The sequence below is a fragment of the Salmo salar genome, chromosome ssa16, assembly GCF_905237065.1.
Source record: "Salmo salar chromosome ssa16, Ssal_v3.1, whole genome shotgun sequence".
Lineage (NCBI taxonomy): Eukaryota > Metazoa > Chordata > Actinopteri > Salmoniformes > Salmonidae > Salmo > Salmo salar.
Genome location: NC_059457.1, coordinates 51,391,786 through 51,415,016, shown reverse-complemented (window position 1 = coordinate 51,415,016; position 23,231 = coordinate 51,391,786). Strand labels below are relative to the sequence as shown.

General features: G+C 44.3%; 2 protein-coding genes and 1 long non-coding RNA gene across 4 annotated transcripts in view; 1 reads left to right on the top strand and 2 right to left on the bottom strand.

Annotated features, from left to right (window-relative positions):
* The first annotated feature begins 2,605 nt into the window (after positions 1 to 2,605).
* Positions 2,606 to 9,140, top strand: LOC106574126 (profilin-2). Its single transcript, XM_014149743.2, has 3 exons — positions 2,606 to 2,925; positions 5,255 to 5,447; positions 7,277 to 9,140. The coding sequence occupies exons 1-3, from the start codon at positions 2,797 to 2,799 to the stop codon at positions 7,372 to 7,374; spliced, it is 420 nt and encodes a 139-aa protein (XP_014005218.1). The 5' UTR covers positions 2,606 to 2,796; the 3' UTR covers positions 7,375 to 9,140.
* A 1,577-nt stretch (positions 9,141 to 10,717) lies between these two features.
* Positions 10,718 to 23,231, bottom strand: part of rnf13 (ring finger protein 13) — an 86,759-nt gene continuing 74,245 nt past the window's right edge. Inside the window, exons 9-10 of one of the 2 annotated variants that reach the window (XM_014149741.2) lie at positions 15,514 to 15,594; positions 10,718 to 12,779 (exon numbers count right to left, since the gene is read on the bottom strand). In XM_014149741.2, coding sequence (XP_014005216.1) covers positions 12,418 to 12,779; positions 15,514 to 15,594 — 443 coding nt within the window. In that variant the 3' untranslated portion in view covers positions 10,718 to 12,417. The remainder of the gene's footprint in view (positions 12,780 to 15,513; positions 15,595 to 23,231) is intronic. The other variant, NM_001141810.1, reaches the window with a different exon arrangement.
* LOC123727852 (uncharacterized) lies at positions 17,497 to 18,055 on the bottom strand. Its single transcript, XR_006759783.1, has 2 exons — positions 17,995 to 18,055; positions 17,497 to 17,774 (listed from the first exon to the last, which is right to left on the bottom strand). It is a non-coding gene; the product is annotated as an uncharacterized lncRNA (long non-coding RNA).

The window sequence follows — 23,231 nt, the reverse complement described above, 5'->3', positions numbered from 1 at the left end:
TTCTACACATTTTGCCATGGAGCGTAGAGAAGATTTTGCAGTTCAATAACTAATTCCATGCAATTACACAAATGTTTCCATGGGGTGGAGAGAAAAATTGGCAGTTTTAGAGCTAATTTCCTGCAATTGTACTAATTTTGCTATAGGGTGGAGAGAAATGTTTGCAGTTTCGAATATGATATCTGAGTTAGAGTGACTAACAAAATTAATGGGAGCCACCCCCGGTCTGTAATTTTACCATGATTATTACAAGTTTAGAAACTGTAGCTGGCTAGACTAACTTACCAATCTTAAAAATGTTACCTGAGATGCGCTAATTGAGTGACTGTCAGTGACTGACATAACAAGAAGAAAACTACTGATGAACAACCAAATTTCAAAATTGCACCTTGTGTATTCTACTATTCTAACTCTCAACATTTGAGACTCAGACTGACTTTCATTTTTATTTTATTTGTGTCAATAATCCGCGGGCCTTTTCTTCCTTATTTTTTTTAAGGGGGGGGGGCGGGCTAGTTGCCCATCCCTGGACTATACAATAGGACTATTGTAAGGGTGCTATGACATATTAGTGAGTGACCATATCAGGGTTGCCTTGCCAGCAGTTTACTATTGCTGAGTTATTTCCTCAGTAAAAAAAAAAGAAAAAACAGGTCAGCTTTCTGTCCATGACTCATTGGCTGAGTGACTCACTCAGCTGGTTGGTCAAACTACCTCCACCCAACAAGGGTTGGCCTGGTAACCAACTACATAGGATGGATATGGGCGTGGTCAGCAGATTGGAGGTTCTGACTAGAGGGAGCATAGCTACGACCAGAAGTTGCTATTTCGTAGCAGGTTAGGAGAATTTACGCAGAAGGTTAGGATCATTAACTTGGCAGGTTAGGAGAAGGTTAGGATTAGGGTTGGTTATTTGACAACACACAGATAAGGCAAGGTGAAACTCCACGTATTCCGGACTAAGTTATTCTACCTAGGTGGAGAGAAACTAATGCTATATTGCTATGTTCCTCTGCACCTTTCTGGAAAAACAGAGACTTTCACATACTGTGGTTATTTCAATAGGGAGGTAAGAGAAGGAAGTTGTGTGTATTTATATATCAGATCCTGGTTTGATGAGGAATGCTTACTTAAACCTCTTGGCCCTTTGGGAACATTGGGCTTCTACCATGGCTCTCCACCTCAGTCTCTTCTGTGAGAAGGCTTTTGCCTCTAGCCAGGAGATCCCCGCTTTACTCAGTGGAGCGTCTCCACTTGTTTTTTGGCCTTCCCTGCCTGAACATATTACTTAGAACCTTTGTATCAATATGTGACAAGTACATGAACATTGAACTCAGCAAAACAAACCACACCTCTGAAGTAAATAGTCCCAACAACAGGGCAATATCATGCAAATTCTCAGGGTGCAAAGTGTTTGGATTGGATGAATTGCACAAGGGGTAAGGGGTAGAGTCATGGGTAATAACTCAGCCAAAGGAGAGAGAGGGCCAAGGGATGAATGAATCATCCTAGGTAATATATATATATTTTTAAAGATCAGAGACAATGGTCACATTCTGCCTCTCTGGGGAAATGAAATGATGCCTACACTCAGATAATGTTCTTTTTTTTTAAGAGCAAGTCGATGAGAACATGTGGAAAGAGGTTAGCCTGGTCCCTGATGTGTTTGTGCTATCATCAACTTGCCATGACAATGAGAGACAATGGGTTGACAAGATAGAACAAAGATCTGGGACCTGGCTAGAAAGAGGTTGCTCTGTTTACCACTTTCCCACTTTTTTTGTTTGTTGTTGTTATATGCTACATACAGCTTCTGAGAAAATGCCGAACATCTATTCTATCATGCTGTACCCATGCAGATGGCGATTAACAAACGGAATAAACATCTACTCCAATATTGTTACACCCTGAGTGAGTTAATATGTAACCAACAGGTGTCTTTATTCTGTACACAACATTTATTGTAATAGGCGTCACACTGGTCTGACCTGCCACCAGAATTTATGCTAGTTCAATCACATGCATTAAATGTCTCCAAATATGGCGACCTCTATTTTCTAATAAAGTGGAGCTAAATAGGCTAGTTTGGGATCTCAGACTTGTTTGTTGTAAAATAAGTAACATTGCAAACGGACTAATTGTAGACTGACTAACTGTCTAACACAAATTAAATGTCACTATTGCATGCTTTCAATCTTAAATATCTGACAAATTATCGCACAAGAATCTGACGAGGATCATTGATGATATATATATGCCATCAATTGAATAGAAATTCCAATGACATACTTTGATTCATAAAGGACATCGTGGCGGGAAAAGAAGGACTATGTCATATGAAAAAATTAAGTCTGTCACTGGTCAGAAGGAGCATATGGCTTGTGTAAAATACCACATAAGATTGACTTACAAAACGATTTAAAAAAAAAAAAAATTCAGCATATTGACAAATTTGTAAAAATATAAAAATAAAATAGATACCACACCGTACAAATCATTCTTAGGAACACTCGTTTTATTCATCCGCGACAACCGACGATTTGCAATAAAGTTCAGCCTAACAACGACTGGGCGGAGTGATTTATTGAAGGACTACACCCAACCCGTTTGCTGTGAGGCTTCTCTTCTTCAGACCCAGAAGAAAGCGGGGACGTGACGGAGCTGGGGAATTGTTGGGAGACTACAAAATCACCGAAAATACAGCTTATAATACCATCACTGTTGCTCCAGCGTACCTGTCACATATATATTTTTTTTATTAAATATATATATCCACATTTGAACTAATACGCAAGTATGTCCTGGCAAGGCTACGTGGATAACCTGATGGCCGATGGCAGCTGCCAGGACTCCGCCATTGTTGGGTATACGGACGCCAAATATGTCTGGGCATCGTTTCCCGGTGGTACATTTGTTAACATAACGGTAAGGACATTTTTTTTAAAATAATAATTTAAAAGACTAATCTACGAACTCGGTAAATGCCGGTATTTTAGTCTGTTTAAATATGGGAGTTGGGCCCTGCCTAAAGGGGAAAGCCCCAGACGGAACGGGCTCTAGACAGGCAGCATGTGTTAGCTAGTTACGCTAGCGAGTTAACTAACACATGCTATCCGGTGTTTTTCGGTAGAGTTATTAAGACTTGTCACATGGTTATTTGAAATATCAGTGAATAGGTTTAGGACCACAAACTATATTAAATTTAGTTGTGGTCTAGCAAGTTAACTGTTAACGTTAACCAGCTGACTGACACATTTAACTAGTTATCAACACATTAGCCAGGCTATTTGGCGTCTGTTAGCATAGGTAACTCCCCACATTAAGCCTTAAAGTGTGCGTTAGGAAAACGTGTTACCACAAATGTTAAATTGAAACCAGTTTCCCTGTTATGTCTAGCCGGCAATGCGGGCTTTGGGAGGAGCGGCGGTGAAAAATGGCACTCTCTCAGGTCATCCAGATCCGAAAGTGATTAGGCGAAGTTGGCGGATCATTGCGCTGCATTCATATGTTAAATGTACAATTGTAGACTCCGCGGAGTTCGTAAATGCATTTGTGAATCAGGCCCTCGCTGCAATGCTGCCGCCCCTTTTAATTTCCCAAGATGGCGCCGCCTCTGCCTGCTTTTATTCATTTTTTTGACCCTTCCAGTCTACGCAAGTAATCGTATGGGAACTTAAATTATATGCACCAGCTCGAAGCACATTGGTCGTTGTACAACAATATACTATTAGTTTGGACGTTTTTTTTTTTAAGCTAACATTGCATTATTCCTGGTCATTCATGAACCCTCCATTTTGTTAGTTAGCAAGCATGGAAATTAACTATTTTAGCAAGGATTGCCTGTGTTGTCAATTTCCAGATTGCAGCATTTAAATAAACGCGCGTACAGGAGGACATTTCTTCCGTAGTTTCCGTCGGGATCGTAGTTGGATGCATGCTAGCTCAATAAAACATGTTTTAGCTACCAAACGTTGACTATCTTTCTAGCCAGGATGGGACTGCGGCAGGATGTATGATTCCACACTCCAATTGAAATTCGCTGGTCCTGTATCGATATCCGTGTGTAATGGGGGTTAATTTTCAGTGAGCTGCTTCCTTGTCAGTATTCTAGTTAGCTGCTTTGCTAAGCTTTGGCTAGACAGTTAATCATTAGCTGGTTGGTACCCTGGGCACATTCTCATGGATGTGAAATGAACGACTTGGCACTTGCTCTGTTAAGCATATGGTCAAATGTTACAGGTTGTAGGCAAACTGTCAGTTGTCCTGTATATTGCCTCGGTGGACAGCGTTGCTCTGGTTTCAGTTAACCTCAAGGCCGTCACTGTAAATAAGAATTTGTTCTTAACTGACTTGCCTAGTTAAATAAAGGTAATAAAAAAAGTAACCTCTAGTGTTTTAGACTGACTTACAGGAGGAGGCCAGCTAGGGATGGTCTAATCTCCTAAAATACGATTCGATCAAACATGCAAAACGAAGGGGTTGCATAGTCTTAACAGTTAGTAGGTAGGTAGCCTGGCAGGGCAGGAGCGTTGGGCCAGTAACCGAAAGGTTGCTTGGTTGAATCCCCGAGCTGACAGTAAAAACCTGCCATTCTGCCCCTGAGCAATGTAGTTAACCCACTGTTCCCCAGCACCCAAAGACGTGGATGTGGATTAAGGCAGCCCCCCACACCGCTCTGATTCAGAGGGGTTTGGTTAAATGCGGAACACGCATTTCAGTTGAATGCATTGTTGTACAACTGACTTAGGTATCCCCCTTTCCCTTAGTACTGTATTAGTGTTGAAATCTAACTAGTCTTTTGACCAGCTAGAGCTACTTACTAACTGTGCCAAGGTATGGTCTACTGAGAATGCATAAATATTCAACAAACCACATGAGGAATCTGGACACTGTCCTATCAGAGCTGAGTAAGATGGTTACAATGTGTCAGTCTCTATCACAAGGTACCCTGAACAAATCATTTGGCATGTTTCTTTGTGCTTGGTAGGACAAATGTGACCTGCAATACTTATGAAATGAACTGGACAACAGCGACTCCAAACATTGCCTAAATTATTTCCAAAGTCAGACTGCATTTGACTGCCAAATAAGGCTCTCAGGAATTTTTATTTAGCTGAGTCCTACTATTTTACACAGTGTATTTGAGGAAATCAGGCTGTAACATTGGCCCTTATCTTATCGGTAGTGGAATAATGAATATTATTTTTTGCTAATGAAAATGAATGGCTTTCAAACTTTACATGGTCATCCATAGGTTGACGAAATCGACATCATTGTAGGTAAGGACCGAGAAGCGTTCTTCTGTGGTGGGCTGACCCTAGGCCAAAAGAAATGCTCTGTCATCAGAGACAGCCTCCACGCCGACGGGGACTGGACAATGGACATCAGGACAAAGAGTCAAGGAGGAGAGCCCACATACAACGTTTCCATAGGCAAAGCCGGCAAAGGTAGTGTCCATCCCATTTCTTCACTGCTCACTCAAACATTAAACGCTGTAGTTTGCTGTGCATGTACAATATACTGGTATTCACATTTCCTCTCACTATATATGTATTTAAGAGACTTGTGCAATTAAAACTTGACACGTTAAATCATCAACCGTTTGATGCATGTGCCAATTTGCTGCGTCATTCCCTAGATGGGCTTAAAATTGTATAAATGATGACACAACTGAAATGTGGAAAGCTTTCTTAGTCTTGATATATTGATGTCATTATGTGAAGCACATAACCTACCTTTTAATGCATTACCTCCAACTATTGTCTGTGGGGGGGGTGGAGGGTGTTATTAAGGTTCATGCAGTATAATGGTTTTTAACTTGTCCAGGGAGGGTTTCGTTTAGAGGGGAAAGTTCAATTTCAAGTATTTTTTTATTTTTCAGGTCAACAAAGCCAATCAAGTACAAATGTTGGAAATAAGTGTTAGTTTTGTATCAGATCTGATTCGAGCACACTAACTGCTAGCCAGTCAAATGATCCACCAATTCCATGTTGGTCTGACCAATTTTGAAGGCGAGGTGGTCATTTGAAAAACACTGTGCCTGTGAGTTGGGCCTTTTCCAGTCTCTATTCTCCCAGGTCCCCTAGCAGGATTAAGTCCATAACTCCCCCGACTTGTAATTCACAGGTGGGAGGTTTTCTGTCGCTGGGCATGCGTAACCCCTATCCCTCTAATTGACACACCTTTCTCCTCACATCAAGTCTAAAGTGTCCAGTTTAAGTTATCCCCACCCCATCACATGGTAAACCTAGTCCCCTTCAGATAGTGGTACTGAAGGATTTTGCTTCGGTTCATATGTATTGAGGTACTGCAAGCATGCTGTATTGTGTTAATGTAGGTGTCAGTGAGTTAAAGCATTCCCTTTCTCATTCCTCCTTACTGCTGGCATGCCATGTAGACTCAGTTGGATAAGTAGAGGATAAAGGAAAGGCTTAAGACCAGGGCGTTTTCTTTCTAATTTACAACATTTGTCATTGCTGCCTTCCCCCTTTAACTTTTTATTTTTTTATTTTTTTAACTCTTCCTCGGTTTAGAAACTGAGCCATTTGTGGTCAGCTGTTGCTTACTGCAGTTAATGTCAAGGCTTCCAAAATGGGTAAAGACACCATTTATGGACTTTGTTAACATAGGGGAATGATTCAGACATTCCTCTTATTAGTTCAGAAGAGTAGGAAGGTTAATGTTGGCGTACAGTAAAATAGGCTAATGGACTTTATTGGAATCGTCGGCGCTATTGCATCACTTTAGTGTCCGCTTTGCATGTTTTTCTTCTCCCTGTCCAAGGCCAGAAGCTTTAATAAAGTGAATGCTTGCATATTGGCTATGGGTGGGAGCCTCTTCCTGTCTTCCTTCGTACTATAACCACCTGCTTGTGTTGATTGGACTGTTTTCTTGAACTTTAATTTGTTTGTTTTTAAGATCTCCCAACTTCACATTCTCTAAATTTCCCTTGTCTCGTTTTATTTTTTTCTATTTTTTTTCTCAGTCTTGGTTCTTATAATGGGCAAAGAAGGGGTCAATGGAGGTGGATTGAATAAGAAGGCATATGTAATGGCAAAATATTTGAGGGATTCTCTGTTCTAGTCTTGACTTAGCCTTAGTGTTGTAGTTGAGGGAAGGTTATTTTCAAGCAGTCCTAATTAAAATACTTCCTGGAAGGGTTAGTAGCAGTACAGGGTCACATGGTTAAGACCCTGACGTCAACAATGTAGCCTCCCACCACCAACACATCTGTTAATTTCTGCTCTTGTTTTTTTTCCCCCTTTGTGTATTTCAGCGTTGGTTTTAGTCATGGGGAAGGAAGGTGTCCATGGAGGACAGCTCAACAAGAAAGCGTATACAATGGCTGACTACCTGAGGAAGTCTGGATACTAAAGCAGCATCGGCCCAGCCACCTAGCAGTTCACCCATAACACACTCTTCCAGTTTTAGTTGGTAGTTGCTTGCTTTTCTCCCCAGACCCTCCTATTGTCCCCCCCTTTTTTGTTTTTTTCCCCCCTTTTCTCTTGTTCTTTCCCAGTCATCTTGATGCATTCACACTGTACTCAATTCCATTCTAGCACTGTTGCACCATAGTTACAAAAAAAATGAGCATGTTGTTAACAGGACATTGTGACAAATCTATACTTGTAAAAAAAAAAACTGAAAAAAAAAACTTGCACCATTCTGGCCAATGCTCCGTGGAAAAATATAATAATAAAAAAAAACTCTAATAAAGTGAAGGAAACCTAAATTGATGAACTGACATTTCGTGTGATGGTGCCCCGGAAGTTCACTCTTGAGCAGCCGATGCCTTTGGAGCACTTGAGCTGTAACCAAGCTCATTGTCTTCCTTTTCTAGAGCATGTTTTTGGGGGCGGTGGGGGCCGCATGCATATCTTTGAGCCTACTGAAATCCTGTTGTTCCCTCTGCCCCCTCCCTGTAACTCCTGCCAAATGTCTGTAGCTCCTTCCCCCTCTTCCTGTTTGTCCATAGGTGACACTACATCAGTACACGGAAGGAACACTCATCCATTAACCAATCACTACACCCTAAACTCCCCTTTATCTCCCTCTCTGAGCCACACTACTCTGTACCGGATGGGGTTTTTTTTGGGGGGGGGGGTTGCGCTTCAATGCAGTCATGGCAGACTATCAGTTTTGGTATTGATTGAGTCAGAAGGCAAAATCGACATTGTTGATGCAGGCAGAATCTCTTCCATGTCCTCTTCATGACCACCTTGACTACATGAACCCCCATCATGGACATTCCATCGTTACAATGGCTCAGACACTTAAAACTGTTTGCCAGCTCCTGTAATACATTTCCTTGTTTTTTTTTTAAAGGCTGCCATTTTGGACAGTAGATATATATCCAGTTTGACATTTTTCATAGGACCAATTTTAGTCACAGCTTTGGGTATATATACAATCGCTCTAAATCATTGTGAAGGATGCCTTCTAGCCTCATCTTTCCCACTGAAGGCAAAACAACACTAATGTAAAACCACATCGTTCTGTTGAAGGCAAACGGGAGGGAGGGTTTGCTGTGGATGAAATCGAGCAGTCAACATTTGTAAACTTCATATTTTTTTTTTATTAAAGAAATGAATTACAGCATTTCTAAACCCATGCTGTGTGAAGAAATGACTGTGGAATAAATGGCCTTGTACTCGTGTTCAACTAAGATATGGTATCAAACTTTCTTTTCAAGCTCTGTACTTAATGTAATGTCCAATTTGAAAAGACCCTAAAAAAATAAAGTAGGAATTACACAATTTAAATGGGAGATGGGCTTGGTTGGAATAAGAACTCTTTGTCTTGTGGAAACTTGTATACCAAAGTTGTGTATCCTGTACCATAATGTTGAAACATCGATTTCTATTGTATGATGGATTTTTAACAGCTGCCCAGGAAGGAGTCATTTCATTGGCACTTTTTTTTTTCTCTCATTTTTTTCCTTTCTCATCAGTGCCAATGTTCAGGCCTTGTGGGATGTGTGTACGACTTAACCTTCATTTGCTGAGTTTCTTTCCCGACACTCCTTTTTCTAACACTTGGGATACAGTCTCTTAACACTTCATATGCATAAACCAAGAAATGCCATAAATTAATTTATCACCTTGTTTACAGACAGATCAAATAAATAAATTCCAAGCAGATTGATTTTGTGCTTGTTTTTCCAGTTGAACTCTACTCTCTATTTGGCGTGGGACCTTAGCTCTGGGGGGAAAGGATTTTTGAGCCAGAGCAGCAGTTTTCAGAAGGCAATCAGGTGGTTCTTGCCATCCTAGCCTGGAGCTCAATAGTTCAGCTGAGATGCTCTTTGTTAATCTCTCCCCCCCCCTAAAAAGTTGTTGGGAAACATGGAGGAAGTGTTCCTTAGTAGACGCATGAGGGTGTGTGGCACAGTTACGCCTGGGAATCCCCAGCATGATGGGGGGATATAGCTAAAATATACGTGGCCATCAGCTGCGAAGTACAGCTTTAGTTTCTTTTTACTTTGGGTGTTTTATTGTATTTTTTTATATAGGCTAGTCTAAACTGAAGCTTTGGTCTGACCTTTTTGTATCAGCATAGAATTAGTGTAGCAATGTATAACCATTTGAACAGGGGTGTGAAACTAGGCACAGGCTGCGATGCAATCCGACTGCAGGTTTTAAAGGCAATGTGATCTCTGCGAAAGGGGGTTACACATTGCCTTTTCAATGACTCATTACAACCTGTGGTTGGGAGTGAATCTCTTAATTCAGGGTAGAGCGCATGTTCCTCTTCACTGTACTGATAGTTATATATTACAACCCTTTTGATTTTTGTGGACTTGATATGTCTAAATGTGTTTCTGATCGAAGTAACCAAACTAGGAATGTAGAGTAATGTCACTGCAACAACTTGACATGTGATCCGTCTTCAGCGTCTCCCATTTAAAAAAAATACAGCTTTCTCATAAAGGGTGTAGTCCACGACTTGGCAAGTATCAGACAATTGGAACAGGCTTTTCCCCTCATGTAACCTGCATCAATTGGACATAATACAGCAGATTTTTTTTCAAAGCTGACGTCGAAGTAATTTGTCTGGTTATGTCACGGGGAGAGATCTAGGCCACCATGTAGCCTGTTACCTACAAGTCTGATCAAAGAGACTGGGTTTCAGAAACCATTGTCCTGGCTGCAGTGTGCGCTGTAACATTGAAGATTTTAATGGTTTACTGATCCTCTCTCAATACCTCTCCTGATCAATCATTAAAATGCTGTACAACCTTAGCCCTGTTTATACTTAGTGCTAACATGAGTCCTTTGTCCTGGTCTTGTCTACATTCTGATTGTATACACATGGTATTAAAATGGTTTCTGTCCACTGTCTGCACTGTGACTAGATTTCCTGGGCTCTTTAATGCACATTTTAACAGCTGGTCTTTCAAAATATTTATTTTAAGACCCATTGTAATCCGTCACTGGTGCCACCTGTCTATGACTAGAGTGTGGAATAATACATTAAATGACTTCTCTGTCCAGATCTGTCTACACCTGTAAGATATCCAGACATAATGCGTGTTTGACTACCCTCTCGAGGTGTTCAGAATGATCTGCTGACAATGTATCTGTCAATGTGGGTACAAACAGAATATGGACAAGATCAGCACAAAGGATCCAGGTGAGAACAGGACTCATCACAATGAACACAATAACAGGCTGTGTGCCATAATGAGAACTCTTGAAATGGATGGAGGGCATCAGCATTCTGTTGACAAACATGTTTTTTTGTTTATTGAAGTGAAATTAGATTGCATGTAGACACTGGTGAGACATGGTACAAGACATATCAAATAAAAAGGAAAGGCAACAGGACTTAACATAAAACACTTCATGTTAGGGAAAAAAATATAAACGCAACATGCAACAATTTCAAAGATTTGACTGACTTGGTTCATATGTAAATCAGTAAATTGAAATAAATTCATTAGGCCCTAATCTATGGATTTCACATGGCTGGGGCTCAGCCAATCAGAATGAGTTTTTCCCCCTACAAAGGAGCTTTACTACAGACATAAATACTCCTCGGCACCCCTACCCCCCCAGCCGATCCCGCAGGTGAAGAAGTCAGGTGTGGAGGTCCTGGGCTGGCGTTACACGTCGTCTGTGGTTGGGAGGCCGGTTGGACGTACTGCAAAATTCTCTAAAATGAAGTTGGAGGCAGCTTATTGTAGAGAAATGAACATTAAATGATCATGCTGTTTAATCAGCTTCTTGATATGCCACACCTGTCAGGTGGGTTGATGGATAATCTTGGCAAAGGAGAAATGCTCACTCACAGGTATGTAAACAAATGTGCACAAAACATACATTTTTTTTTAGTGCGTATGAAACATTTCTAGGATTTGTTTATTTCAGGTCATGAAACATGGGACCAACACTTTACATGTTGCGTTTTATATTTTAGTTCTGTATACTTGTAGAACTACCTATTTACAGTATTGAAATGATATGACACCAAATACATGTTGCAAGACTCATCCACCAATGATGTCTTGTATTTCAGGGAATTGATTTCTCTGGTATGTCTAGATTAAGCCAACAGGCTGCTTGTAGCAGTGTAGACGTGGGTATGAACAGAACTGTCTCCCAGCCCCATTCTGCTTGTATTACATATGACTTCTGAGGAAACGCATAACATTGGGCAAACAAACAACTTCCTTTGGCTGAATGCAGCACCACAAACAGTTTGTTTTCATTTTGCCTTTGCATTATCAACGTTCCAAATCGTACTTCTCTGACTCCATTATCTCTGGCTCGAGACCGATTGACAAAACCCTGTTCCCATGGCCTCATTTCTATATAGTCTTATGGAAAAAGGTCAGTTCAATCAATTTATAAAAGGCTGCTGCATAATACTTGAAGATATTTCTATACAAGCAGCAAGAATATATACAATATTAGAACTCCTCACCTTCTGATACAGAGGCATACAGATATGCAAGCTATCAAAATAATGTTTTAAGATGTTACGCATAGTGATCTATACATTATATATATATACACACAACGCATTCCTTCGTAGTTGGTGTTGAGCCCTTTCTCACGGTGATGAGTATAACCACAGTCTGAGGACGTCTGCGGTGTACTACCACCCCATACAGACTGAACTACAGTACAATACACTACAGTCTACTGACCGCAATGTTCCTGTGAAATCAATGTTGTCAGTTAGCCCAAAACACGCCATGACACTGCTCAGTAATCAGGTTAAACATACAACGATCTTATTATTATGGTGATTTGCATTCTAAACTTAAGAGATAAAAATTTATTTTTATTAAACGGGGACTTCAAAATTAAACACACAATCTCGGTTGCGCGTCCAGCGTGAGTCTCTGCCGCTGCAAGCCTGTAGGGTGAGTGGGGAGGGAGAGGCAGGGGAACCGGTGTCCTGTCCGTCAACTCAGGCCAACCAATCAGGCGCGTCGTGGTCATCGGGACGAGGCTCCTGCAGCTGGACCACCACCGTCTCAGTCTCCACGGTGACGTCCTCCTCGCTGTCGTCGCTGGTGTCTTCATACTCCGAGGACTCCTGATCAGGCTCGGAGCGAGAGGCCCCTGACATGGTGCCGAAGGAGTGGCCGCTGGTGGAGGCCAGGGAACGCAGCAGCGGGGTGCTCTCAGACACTTCGTTCTCCTCGGCCCCGCTGTCGCCCTCCGAGTCGGAGTCGGAGTCACCTGCAGAGGGGACCACCTTCTGCTTGCACACGGGACACGTCTTCTTGGTCTTGGTTAGCCAGGGGTCCACACATTTGCTGTGGTAAGCTACAGGGAGGGAGAGGAGAAACGACCTGGGTCATTACAATCATAGGCAGCATCATGTAGGTGTTTTACCCCGGATACAGATCACTAGGGTTGGAGATCATAAGGTTGAGTTCAAAAGTAAATCTGTTGATTTCCTCCCAATAAGTCATGAATTAATTCAAGTTCACAAAAGTCAAAATACGGACGTGACATTGAATTCTATTCAAGACGTTCCCTAAAGCTGAGCAGCGCCCGATGTCCAGGAGCTGGTGTGGTTCAGAGCTTAGACCAGCTTCCTATTAGTGAGCCAAATGGATGATTTTCTGGGATGATGCAGAAGCCGGGCTTGGCTCCAGGAGCAGCACGGGTATTCCCACTGAGATATCACATTCACATGACCTACTGGGTGTGTCTGTTGGGGGTAGAGGACAGTAGGTTGTTGGGGTAGAGGACAGTAGGTTGTTGGGGGTGTAGAGGACAGTAGGTTGTTGGGGGTAGAGGACAGTAGGTTGTTGGGGGTGTAGAGGACAGTAGGTTGTTGGGGGTAGAGGACAGTAGGTTGTTGGGGGTGTAGAGGACAGTAGGTTGTTGGGGGTGTAGAGGACAGTAGGTTGTTGGGGGTGTAGAGGACAGTAGGTTGTTGGGGGGGTAGAGGACAGTAGGTTGTTGGGGGGGTAGAGGACAGTAGGTTGTTGGGGGTGTAGAGGACAGTAGGTTGTTGGGGGGTAGAGGACAGTAGGTTGTTGGGGGGATAGAGGACAGTAGGTTGTTGGGGGGGTAGAGGACAGTAGGTTGTTGGGGGGATAGAGGACAGTAGGTTGTTGGGGGGATAGAGGACAGTAGGTTGTTGGGGGGATAGAGGACAGTAGGTTGTTGGGGGGTAGAGGACAGTAGGTTGTTGGGGGTAGAGGACAGTAGGTTGTTGGGGTAGAGGACAGTAGGTTGTTGGGGGTAGAGGACAGTGGGTTGTTGGGGGTGTAGAGAACAGTAGGTTGTTGGGGGTGTAGAGGACAGTAGGTTGTTGGGGGTGTAGAGGACAGTAGGTTGTTGGGGTGTAGAGGACAGTAGGTTGTTGGGGGTAGAGGACAGTAGGTTGTTGGGGGTGTAGAGGGCAGTAGGTTGTTGGGGGTGTAGAGGACAGTAGGTTGTTGGGGGTGTAGAGGACAGTAGGTTGTTGGGGGTGTAGAGGACAGTAGGTTGTTGGGGGTGTAGAGGACAGTAGGTTGTTGGGGGTGTAGAGGACAGTAGGTTGTTGGGGGTGTAGAGGACAGTAGGTTGTTGGGGGTGTAGAGGACAGTAGGTTGTTGGGGGTAGAGGACAGTAGGTTGTTGGGGGTGTAGAGGGCAGTAGGGTGTTGGGGGTGTAGAGGGCAGTAGGGTGTTGGGGGTGTAGAGGACTGTAGGTTGTTGGGGGTGTAGAGGACAGTAGGTTGTTGGGGGTGTAGAGGACAGTAGGTTGTTGGGGGTGTAGAGGACAGTAGGTTGTTGGGGGTGTAGAGGACAGTAGGTTGTTGGGGGTAGAGGACAGTAGGTTGTTGGGGGTAGAGGACAGTAGGTTGTTGGGGGTAGAGGACAGTAGGTTGTTGGGGGTAGAGGACAGTAGGTTGTTGGGGTAGAGGACAGTGGGGTGTTGGGGTAGAGGACAGTAGGTTGTTGGGGTAGAGGACAGTAGGTTGTTGGGGGTAGAGGACAGTAGGTTGTTGGGGGTATGTGTTGGGGGGATAGAGGACAGTTGGTTGTTGGGGTATGTGTTGGGGGGATAGAGGACAGTAGGTTGTTGGGGTAGAGGACAGTAGGTTGTTGGGGGTAGAGGACAGTAGGTTGTTGGGGGTAGAGGACAGTAGGTTGTTGGGGGTAGAGGACAGTGGGTTGTTGGGGGTATGTGTTGGGGGATAGAGGACAGTTGGTTGTTGGGGGTATGTGTTGGGGGTAGAGGACAGTAGGTTGTTGGGGGTAGAGGACAGTAGGTTGTTGGGGGTATGTGTTGGGGGGGTAGAGGACAGTTGGTTGTTGGGGGTATGTGTTGGGGGTAGAGGACAGTAGGTTGTTGGGGGTAGAGGACAGTAGGTTGTTGGGGGTATGTGTTGGGGGGTAGAGGACAGTAGGTTGTTGGGGGTGTAGAGGACAGTAGGTTGTTGGGGGTGTAGAGGACAGTAGGTTGTCGGGGGTAGAGGACAGTGGGTTGTTGGGGGTAGAGGACAGTGGGTTGTTGGGGTAGAGGACAGTAGGTTGTTGGGGTAGAGGACAGTAGGTTGTTGGGGGTATGTGTTGGGGGATAGAGGACAGTAGGTTGTTGGGGGTAAAGGACAGTAGGTTGTTGGGGGTAGAGAACAGTAGGTTGTTGGGGGTATGTGTTGGGGGGATAGAGGACAGTTGGTTGTTGGGGGTATGTGTTGGGGGATAGAGGACAGTAGGTTGTTGGGGTAGAGGACAGTAGGTTGTTGGGGGTAGAGGACAGTAGGTTGTTGGGGGTAGAGGACAGTGGGTTGTTGGGGGTAGAGGACAGTAGGTTGTTGGGGGTATGTGTTGGGGGGATAGAGGACAGTAGGTTGTTGGGGGTAAAGGACAGTAGGTTGTTGGGGGTAGAGGACAGTAGGTTGTTGGGGGTAGAGGACAGTAGGTTGTTGGGGGTATGTGTTGGGGGGGTAGAGGACAGTTGGTTGTTGGGGGTATGTGTTGGGGGTAGAGGACAGTAGGTTGTTGGGGGTAGAGGACAGTAGGTTGTTGGGGGTATGTGTTGGTCAGGTCAGGCTCACCGTGGGAGCAGGGAAGGACCCGGAGCTGGTCTCCATCCTCATACTCGTCGAGGCAGATGGCGCACACATCGTAGACGTCGCCTGGGTCAAAAAGACAAAGCTCAATGGCAGGACAATATGCATAAACATCCTCCTTAAAAAGACATTGTGTTGCCTGCATTTATTTCAATGAAGAGCTGAGTCAAACTGCTGACAACTGACTCATTCCCCTACATTCTCACACCACACTGGTCATTCCTCTACATTCTCACACTGGTCATTCCCCTACATTCTCACACTGGTCATTCCCCTACATTCTCACACTGGTCATTCCTCTACATTCTCACACTGGTCATTCCTCTACATTCTCACACTGGTCATTCCCCTACATTCTCACACTGGTCATTCCTCTACATTCTCACACTGGTCATTCCCCTACATTCTCACACTGGTCATTCCTCTACATTCTCACACTGGTCATTCCTCTCCATTCTCACACTGGTCATTCCCCTACATTCTCACACTGGTCATTCCTCTACATTCTCACACTGGTCATTCCTCTACATTCTCACACTGGTCATTCCTCTACATTCTCACACTGGTCAATCTCTACATTCTCACACTGGTCATTCCCCTACATTCTCACACCACACTGGTCATTCCTCTATATTCTCACACTGGTCATTCCCCTACATTCTCACACCACACTGGTCATTCCTCTATATTCTCACACTGGTCATTCCCCTACATTCTCACACTGGTCATTCCTCTACATTCTCACACTGGTCATTCCTCTACATTCTCACACCACACTGGTCATTCCTCTACATTCTCACACCACACTGGTCATTCCTCTATATTCTCACACTGGTCATTCCCCTATATTCTCACACTGGTCATTCCTCTATATTCTCACACTGGTCATTCCTCTATATTCTCACACTGGTCATTCCCCTACATTCTCACACTGGTCATTCCTCTATATTCTCACACTGGTCATTCCCCTACATTCTCACACTGGTCATTCCTCTACATTCTCACACCACACTGGTCATTCCCCTACATTCTCACACTGGTCATTCCCCTACATTCTCACACTGGTCATTACTCTACATTCTCACACTGGTCATTCCCCTACATTCTCACACCACACTGGTCATTCCCGTACATTCTCACACTGGTCATTCCTCTACATTCTCACACCACACTGGTCATTCCCCTACATTCTCACACTGGTCATTCCCCTACATTCTCACACTGGTCATTCCTCTACATTCTCACACTGGTCATTCCCCTACATTCTCACACCACACTGGTCATTCCTCTACATTCTCACACTGGTCATTCCTCTACATTCTCACACCACACTGGTCATTCCCCTACATTCTCACACTGGTCATTCCTCTACATTCTCACACCACACTGGTCACTCCCCTACATTCTCACACCACACTGGTCATTCCTCTACATTCTCACACCACACTGGTCACTCCCCTACTTTCTCACACCACACTGGTCATTCCTCTACATTCTCACACTGGTCATTCCTCTACATTCTCACACTGGTCATTCCTCTACATTCTCACACCACACAGGTCATTCCCCTACATTCTCACACCACACTGGTCATTCCTCTACATTCTCACACTGGTCATTCCTCTACATTCTCACACTGGTCATTCCTCTACATTCTCACACCACACTGGTCATTCCCCTACATTCTCACACCACACTGGTCATTCCTCTACATTCTCACACTGGTCATTCCTCTACATTCTCACACTGGTCATTCCTCTACATTCTCACACTGGTCATTCCTCTACATTCTCACACTGGTCATTCCTCTACATTCTCACACTGGTCATTCCTCTATATTCTCACACTGGTCATTCCTCTACATTCTCACACTGGTCATTCCCCTACATTCTCACACTGGTCATTCCCCTACATTCTCACACTGGTCATTCCCCTACATTCTCACACTGGTCATTCCCCTACATTCTCACACCACACTGGTCATTCCTCTATATTCTCACACTGGTCATACCTCTATATTCTCACACTGGTCATTCCTCTATATTCTCACACTGGTCATTCCCCTACATTCTCACACAACACTGGTCATTCCTCTACATTCTCACACTGGTCATTCCTCTACATTCTCACACTGGTCATTCCTCTACATTCTCACACCACACTGGTCATTCCTCTACATTCTCACACTGGTCATTCCTCTACATTCTCACACTGGTCATTCCTCTACATTCTCACACTGGTCATTCCTCTACATTCTCACACCACACTGGTCATTCCCCTACATTCTCACACCACACTGGTCATTCCCCTACATTCTCACACTGGTCATTCCCCTACATTCTCACACTGGTCATTCCCCTACATTCTCACACTGGTCATTCCCCTACATTCTCACACCACACTGGTCATTCCCCTACATTCTCACACCACACTGGTCATTCCTCTATATTCTCACACTGGTCATACCTCTATATTCTCACACTGGTCATTCCTCTATATTCTCACACTGGTCATTCCCCTACATTCTCACACCACACTGGTCATTCCTCTACATTCTCACACTGGTCATTCCTCTACATTCTCACACCACACTGGTCATTCCCCTACATTCTCACACTGGTCATTCCTCTACATTCTCACACTGGTCATTCCTCTACATTCTCACACTGGTCATTCCCCTACATTCTCACACCACACTGGTCATTCCCCTACATTCTCACACCACACTGGTCATTCCCCTACATTCTCACACTGGTCATTCCCCTACATTCTCACACTGGTCATTCCTCTATATTCTCACACCACACTGGTCATTCCCCTACATTCTCACACTGGTCAATCCTCTATATTCTCACACCACACTGGTCATTCCTCTATATTCTCACACCACACTGGTCATTCCCCTACATTCTCACACCACACTGGTCATTCCCCTACATTCTCACACCACACTGGTCATTCCCCTACATTCTCACACCACACTGGTCATTCCTCTACATTCTCACACTGGTCATTCCTCTACATTCTCACACTGGTCATTCCTCTACATTCTCACACCACACTGGTCATTCCCCTACATTCTCACACCACACTGGTCATTCCTCTATATTCTCACACTGGTCATTCCCCTACATTCTCACACTGGTCATTCCTCTACATTCTCACACTGGTCATTCCTCTACATTCTCACACTGGTCATTCCCCTACATTCTCACACTGGTCATTCCCCTACATTCTCACACCACACTGGTCATTCCTCTACATTCTCACACTGGTCATTCCTCTACATTCTCACACTGGTCATTCCTCTACATTCTCACACTGGTCATTCCCCTACATTCTCACACTGGTCATTCCTCTACATTCTGACACTGGTCATTCCTCTACATTCTCACACTGGTCATTCCTCTACATTCTCACACTGGTCATTCCTCTACATTCTCACACTGGTCATTCCTCTACATTCTCACACTGGTCATTCCCCTACATTCTCACACCACACTGGTCATTCCTCTACATTCTCACACTGGTCATTCCCCTACATTCTCACCACACTGGTCATTCCTCTACATTCTCACACTGGTCATTCCCCTACATTCTCACACTGGTCATTCCTCTACATTCTCACACTGGTCATTCCCCTACATTCTCACACTGGTCATTCCCCTACATTCTCACACTGGTCAATCCTCTACATTCTCCACACTGGTCATTCCCCTACATTCTCACACACTGGTCATTCCCCTACATTCTCACACTGGTCATTCCCCTACATTCTACACACTGGTCATTCCTCTACATTCTCACACTGGTCATTCCCCTACATTCTCACACTGGTCATTCCCCTACATTCTCACACTGGTCATTCCCCTACATTCTCACACCACACTGGTCATTCCTCTACATTCTCACACTGGTCATTCCCCTACATTCTCACACTGGTCATTCCCCTACATTCTCACACTGGTCAATCCTCTACATTCTCCACACTGGTCATTCCCCTACATTCTCACACTGGTCATTCCTCTACATTCTCACACTGGTCATTCCCCTACATTCTCACACTGGTCATTCCTCTACATTCTCACACTGGTCATTCCTCTACATTCTCACACTGGTCATTCCCCTACATTCTCACACTGGTCATTCCTCTACATTCTCACACTGGTCATTCCTCTACATTCTCACACTGGTCATTCCCCTACATTCTCACACTGGTCATTCCCCTACATTCTCACACTGGTCATTCCTCTACATTCTCACACCACACTGGTCATTCCTCTACATTCTCACACTGGTCATTCCTCTACATTCTCACACTGGTCATTCCTCTACATTCTCACACTGGTCATTCCTCTACATTCTCACACTGGTCAATCCTCTACATTCTCACACTGGTCATTCCCCTACATTCTCACACCACACTGGTCATTCCCCTACATTCTCACACCACACTGGTCATTCCTCTACATTCTCACACTGGTCATTCCTCTACATTCTCACACTGGTCATTCCTCTACATTCTCACACTGGTCATTCCTCTACATTCTTACACTGGTCATTCCCCTACATTCTCACACCACACTGGTCATTCCCCTACATTCTCACACCACACTGGTCATTCCTCTATATTCTCACACTGGTCATTCCCCTTCATTCTCACACTGGTCATTCCCCTACATTCTCACACTGGTCATTCCGCTACATTCTCACGCTGGTCATTCCCCTACATTCTCACACTGGTCATTCCTCTACATTCTCACACCACACTGGTCATTCCCCTACATTCTCACACCACACTGGTCATTCCTCTACATTCTCACACTGGTCATTCCTCTACATTCTCACACTGGTCATTCCCCTACATTCTCACACTGGTCATTCCCCTACATTCTCACACTGGTCATTCCCCTACATTCTCACACTGGTCATTCCTCTATATTCTCACACTGGTCATTCCTCTATATTCTCACACTGGTCATTCCTCTATATTCTCACACTGGTCATTCCCCTACATTCTCACACTGGTCATTCCCCTACATTCTCACACTGGTCATTCCCCTACATTCTCACACTGGTCATTCCTCTACATTCTCACACTGGTCATTCCCCTACATTCTCACACTGGTCATTCCCCTACATTCTCACACTGGTCATTCCCCTACATTCTCACACTGGTCATTCCCCTACATTCTCACACTGGTCATTCCTCTACATTCTCACACTGGTCATTCCCCTACATTCTCACACTGGTCATTCCCCTACATTCTCACACTGGTCATTCCTCTACATTCTCACACTGGTCATTCCTCTACATTCTCACACTGGTCATTCCCCTACATTCTCACACTGGTCATTCCTCTACATTCTCACACCACACTGGTCATTCCTCTACATTCTCACACTGGTCATTCCTCTACATTCTCACACTGGTCATTCCTCTACATTCTCACACTGGTCATTCCTCTACATTCTCACACTGGTCATTCCCCTACATTCTCACACTGGTCATTCCTCTACATTCTCACACCACACTGGTCATTCCTCTACATTCTCACACCACACTGGTCATTCCTCTACATTCTCACACTGGTCATTCCTCTACATTCTCACACCACACTGGTCATTCCTCTACATTCTCACACTGGTCATGCCTCTACATTCTCACACTGGTCATTCCCCTACATTCTCACACTGGTCATTCCTCTACATTCGTTTCGTACTAAGTTCTCACTCTTTCCAAAATGGCTGCCAGGTAGGCGGCTGCTGAACAGGGCCTATGCGCATTTCCTTTTTCAGTCCTGACGTTCCAGAGGACTTTTTGGCTAGGGTCAAGTAAAAAAAAACGCTCCCTCTAAAAGCCCAGGAATTCTAAATGCACTCCCTTTCGAAATTCCACAGCATTCTTCCCTGCCACTTCGCTTGTGGGGAGGAGGATGTGCAGTGCTGTGGAGGGGCCAGTGTTTATGTGAGCTTTAAATGAGCATGTTTTGGCTGTTCCCCAGTATCCGTGCCAGGACTGCATGTGACCGTATAAGGATGAGGAGTCACGGCCACTCCCTCCTACAGTAACGTCACTCTCCCTCATTTTTCCCCCTTCCTCTGCCCCCTTCTTTATTTCTGCCCCCCCCCCCCCCCTCTGCCTCTGTCTCGTTCACTTTTTCTCAGACTGTCTCTGTCGCCTTTCTCCAACTCTCTTGCTTCTCTCTGTCACACTTCCTCTCTTTTTATTTCCCCCAGTCTCTCTTCCTTCTCTCCCTCTCTCTCTCTCTAACCCAGTGCTGGACAGAGGGGTGAGAGAAGGGGAGCGTTTTATAAAAGTCATGGGTCAGGCACACTCAGGAAATGCTGAACTGTGTCGCTGGGCTATTCTGAGTGAAGTTTAGCACTAAGCAGAAAAATACTTCCAACACCACAAACTCAGTGGTGCACTGCTTAGTATCATTAGTGGTATGAAGTAAGACATAGTGAATAACAGAAGGCACAAACACAGTGACATCTAAGACCTGCTCCGCAGCGTAACAGCTCAGTTTAACAACCTGATATAGCAAAGTAAACAAAACGTGTGCCTTATGGTCGTCAGTACTCCATTGAGCTTGTTTAAAAAAAATTTTTTTTTACCTTTATTTAACTAGGAAAGTCAGTTAAGAACAAAATTCTTATTTACAATGACTGCCTACCCCGGAACGACGGTGGGCCAATTGTACGCCGCGCTATGGGACTCCCAATCACGGCCGGTTGTGATACAGCCTGGACTCAAAACCAGGGTCTGTAGTGACGCCTCTAGCACAGAGATGCAGTGCCTTGTGCCACTCGGGAGTCTAAACTTGCCTCACTTCAAGTTCATTTTACAGTCTTCATTTTATGATATCTACATTACTACGAGGGCATAATCTGATTGGTCTAATTTCAGTATATTCTTCAAGGCCACTGTCTCTATCAAGCAGTTCAAGTTTGTGTCGGTCAGAGAGAAGCATGGCGGCAGAATTATCTGGTTGAGCAAAATTCACTGTCTGGTCATCCCTTCTCACAAAAGCAAAGGGATTAAACTACTCATGCTGACCAGAGGAGCTGATGTGAGCATATTACTCACATTTCCTGGAACTTTACACTCAATGTACTGAGTACTGTTAGTAGTGATGATATCACTGTTTACATTAGATACATCACACGTCAACATATGTGGGAACGAAGGATTCAATAACCTTTTTTTACACAGCAGCGTCAAAAAAACAAATTATTGAAGCATTAAACCTTTAACCATTTGGAAGAGTCTCTGTTTAGTCAATAATGTTAAATCAGACTCTCTATACGGTTTGATTAACACGTTATTATCCCAATATCGCTGATTGCGATAGGCTCTTTTCAACACTACCCTCAACTGACATCGTGTTGAAGAGGCCCCTAAGGATTTTGGGGGCCAGTAGTTTAAAAAGAGCCAGAATGTCAATACAAGTCTTCTATTTTGCTCCAGCCAGTCAACCAGCCAGCATTCCTGGGTCTTAGGAAGAATCATACTGCCCTACTGAACTAATCAGAGCGAGGAGACAATGTGTTTGTGTGTGTACACTTGTGACTTTGTGTGACGGGCACAGATCTGCACAGCTACCTACAGATAGAAGGGCTTTATCACCATCTTCCTGCCTCACTGTTCACAAAGCCTCAGAGTGTATATATTCAGCCCAGGGCTGGAACAGGGGAGG

What these genes read in the sequence shown, in the direction of transcription:
- LOC106574126 (XM_014149743.2), top strand. Translation starts at nt 2,797, where the DNA reads ATGTCCTGGCAAGGCTACGTGGATAACCTGATGGCCGATGGCAGCTGC. An exon ending in GTACATTTGTTAACATAACG is followed by an intron (nt 2,926 to 5,254) that starts GTAAGGACATTT and finishes GGTCATCCATAG; the next exon opens with GTTGACGAAATCGACATCAT. An exon ending in CATAGGCAAAGCCGGCAAAG is followed by an intron (nt 5,448 to 7,276) that starts GTAGTGTCCATC and finishes TGTGTATTTCAG; the next exon opens with CGTTGGTTTTAGTCATGGGG.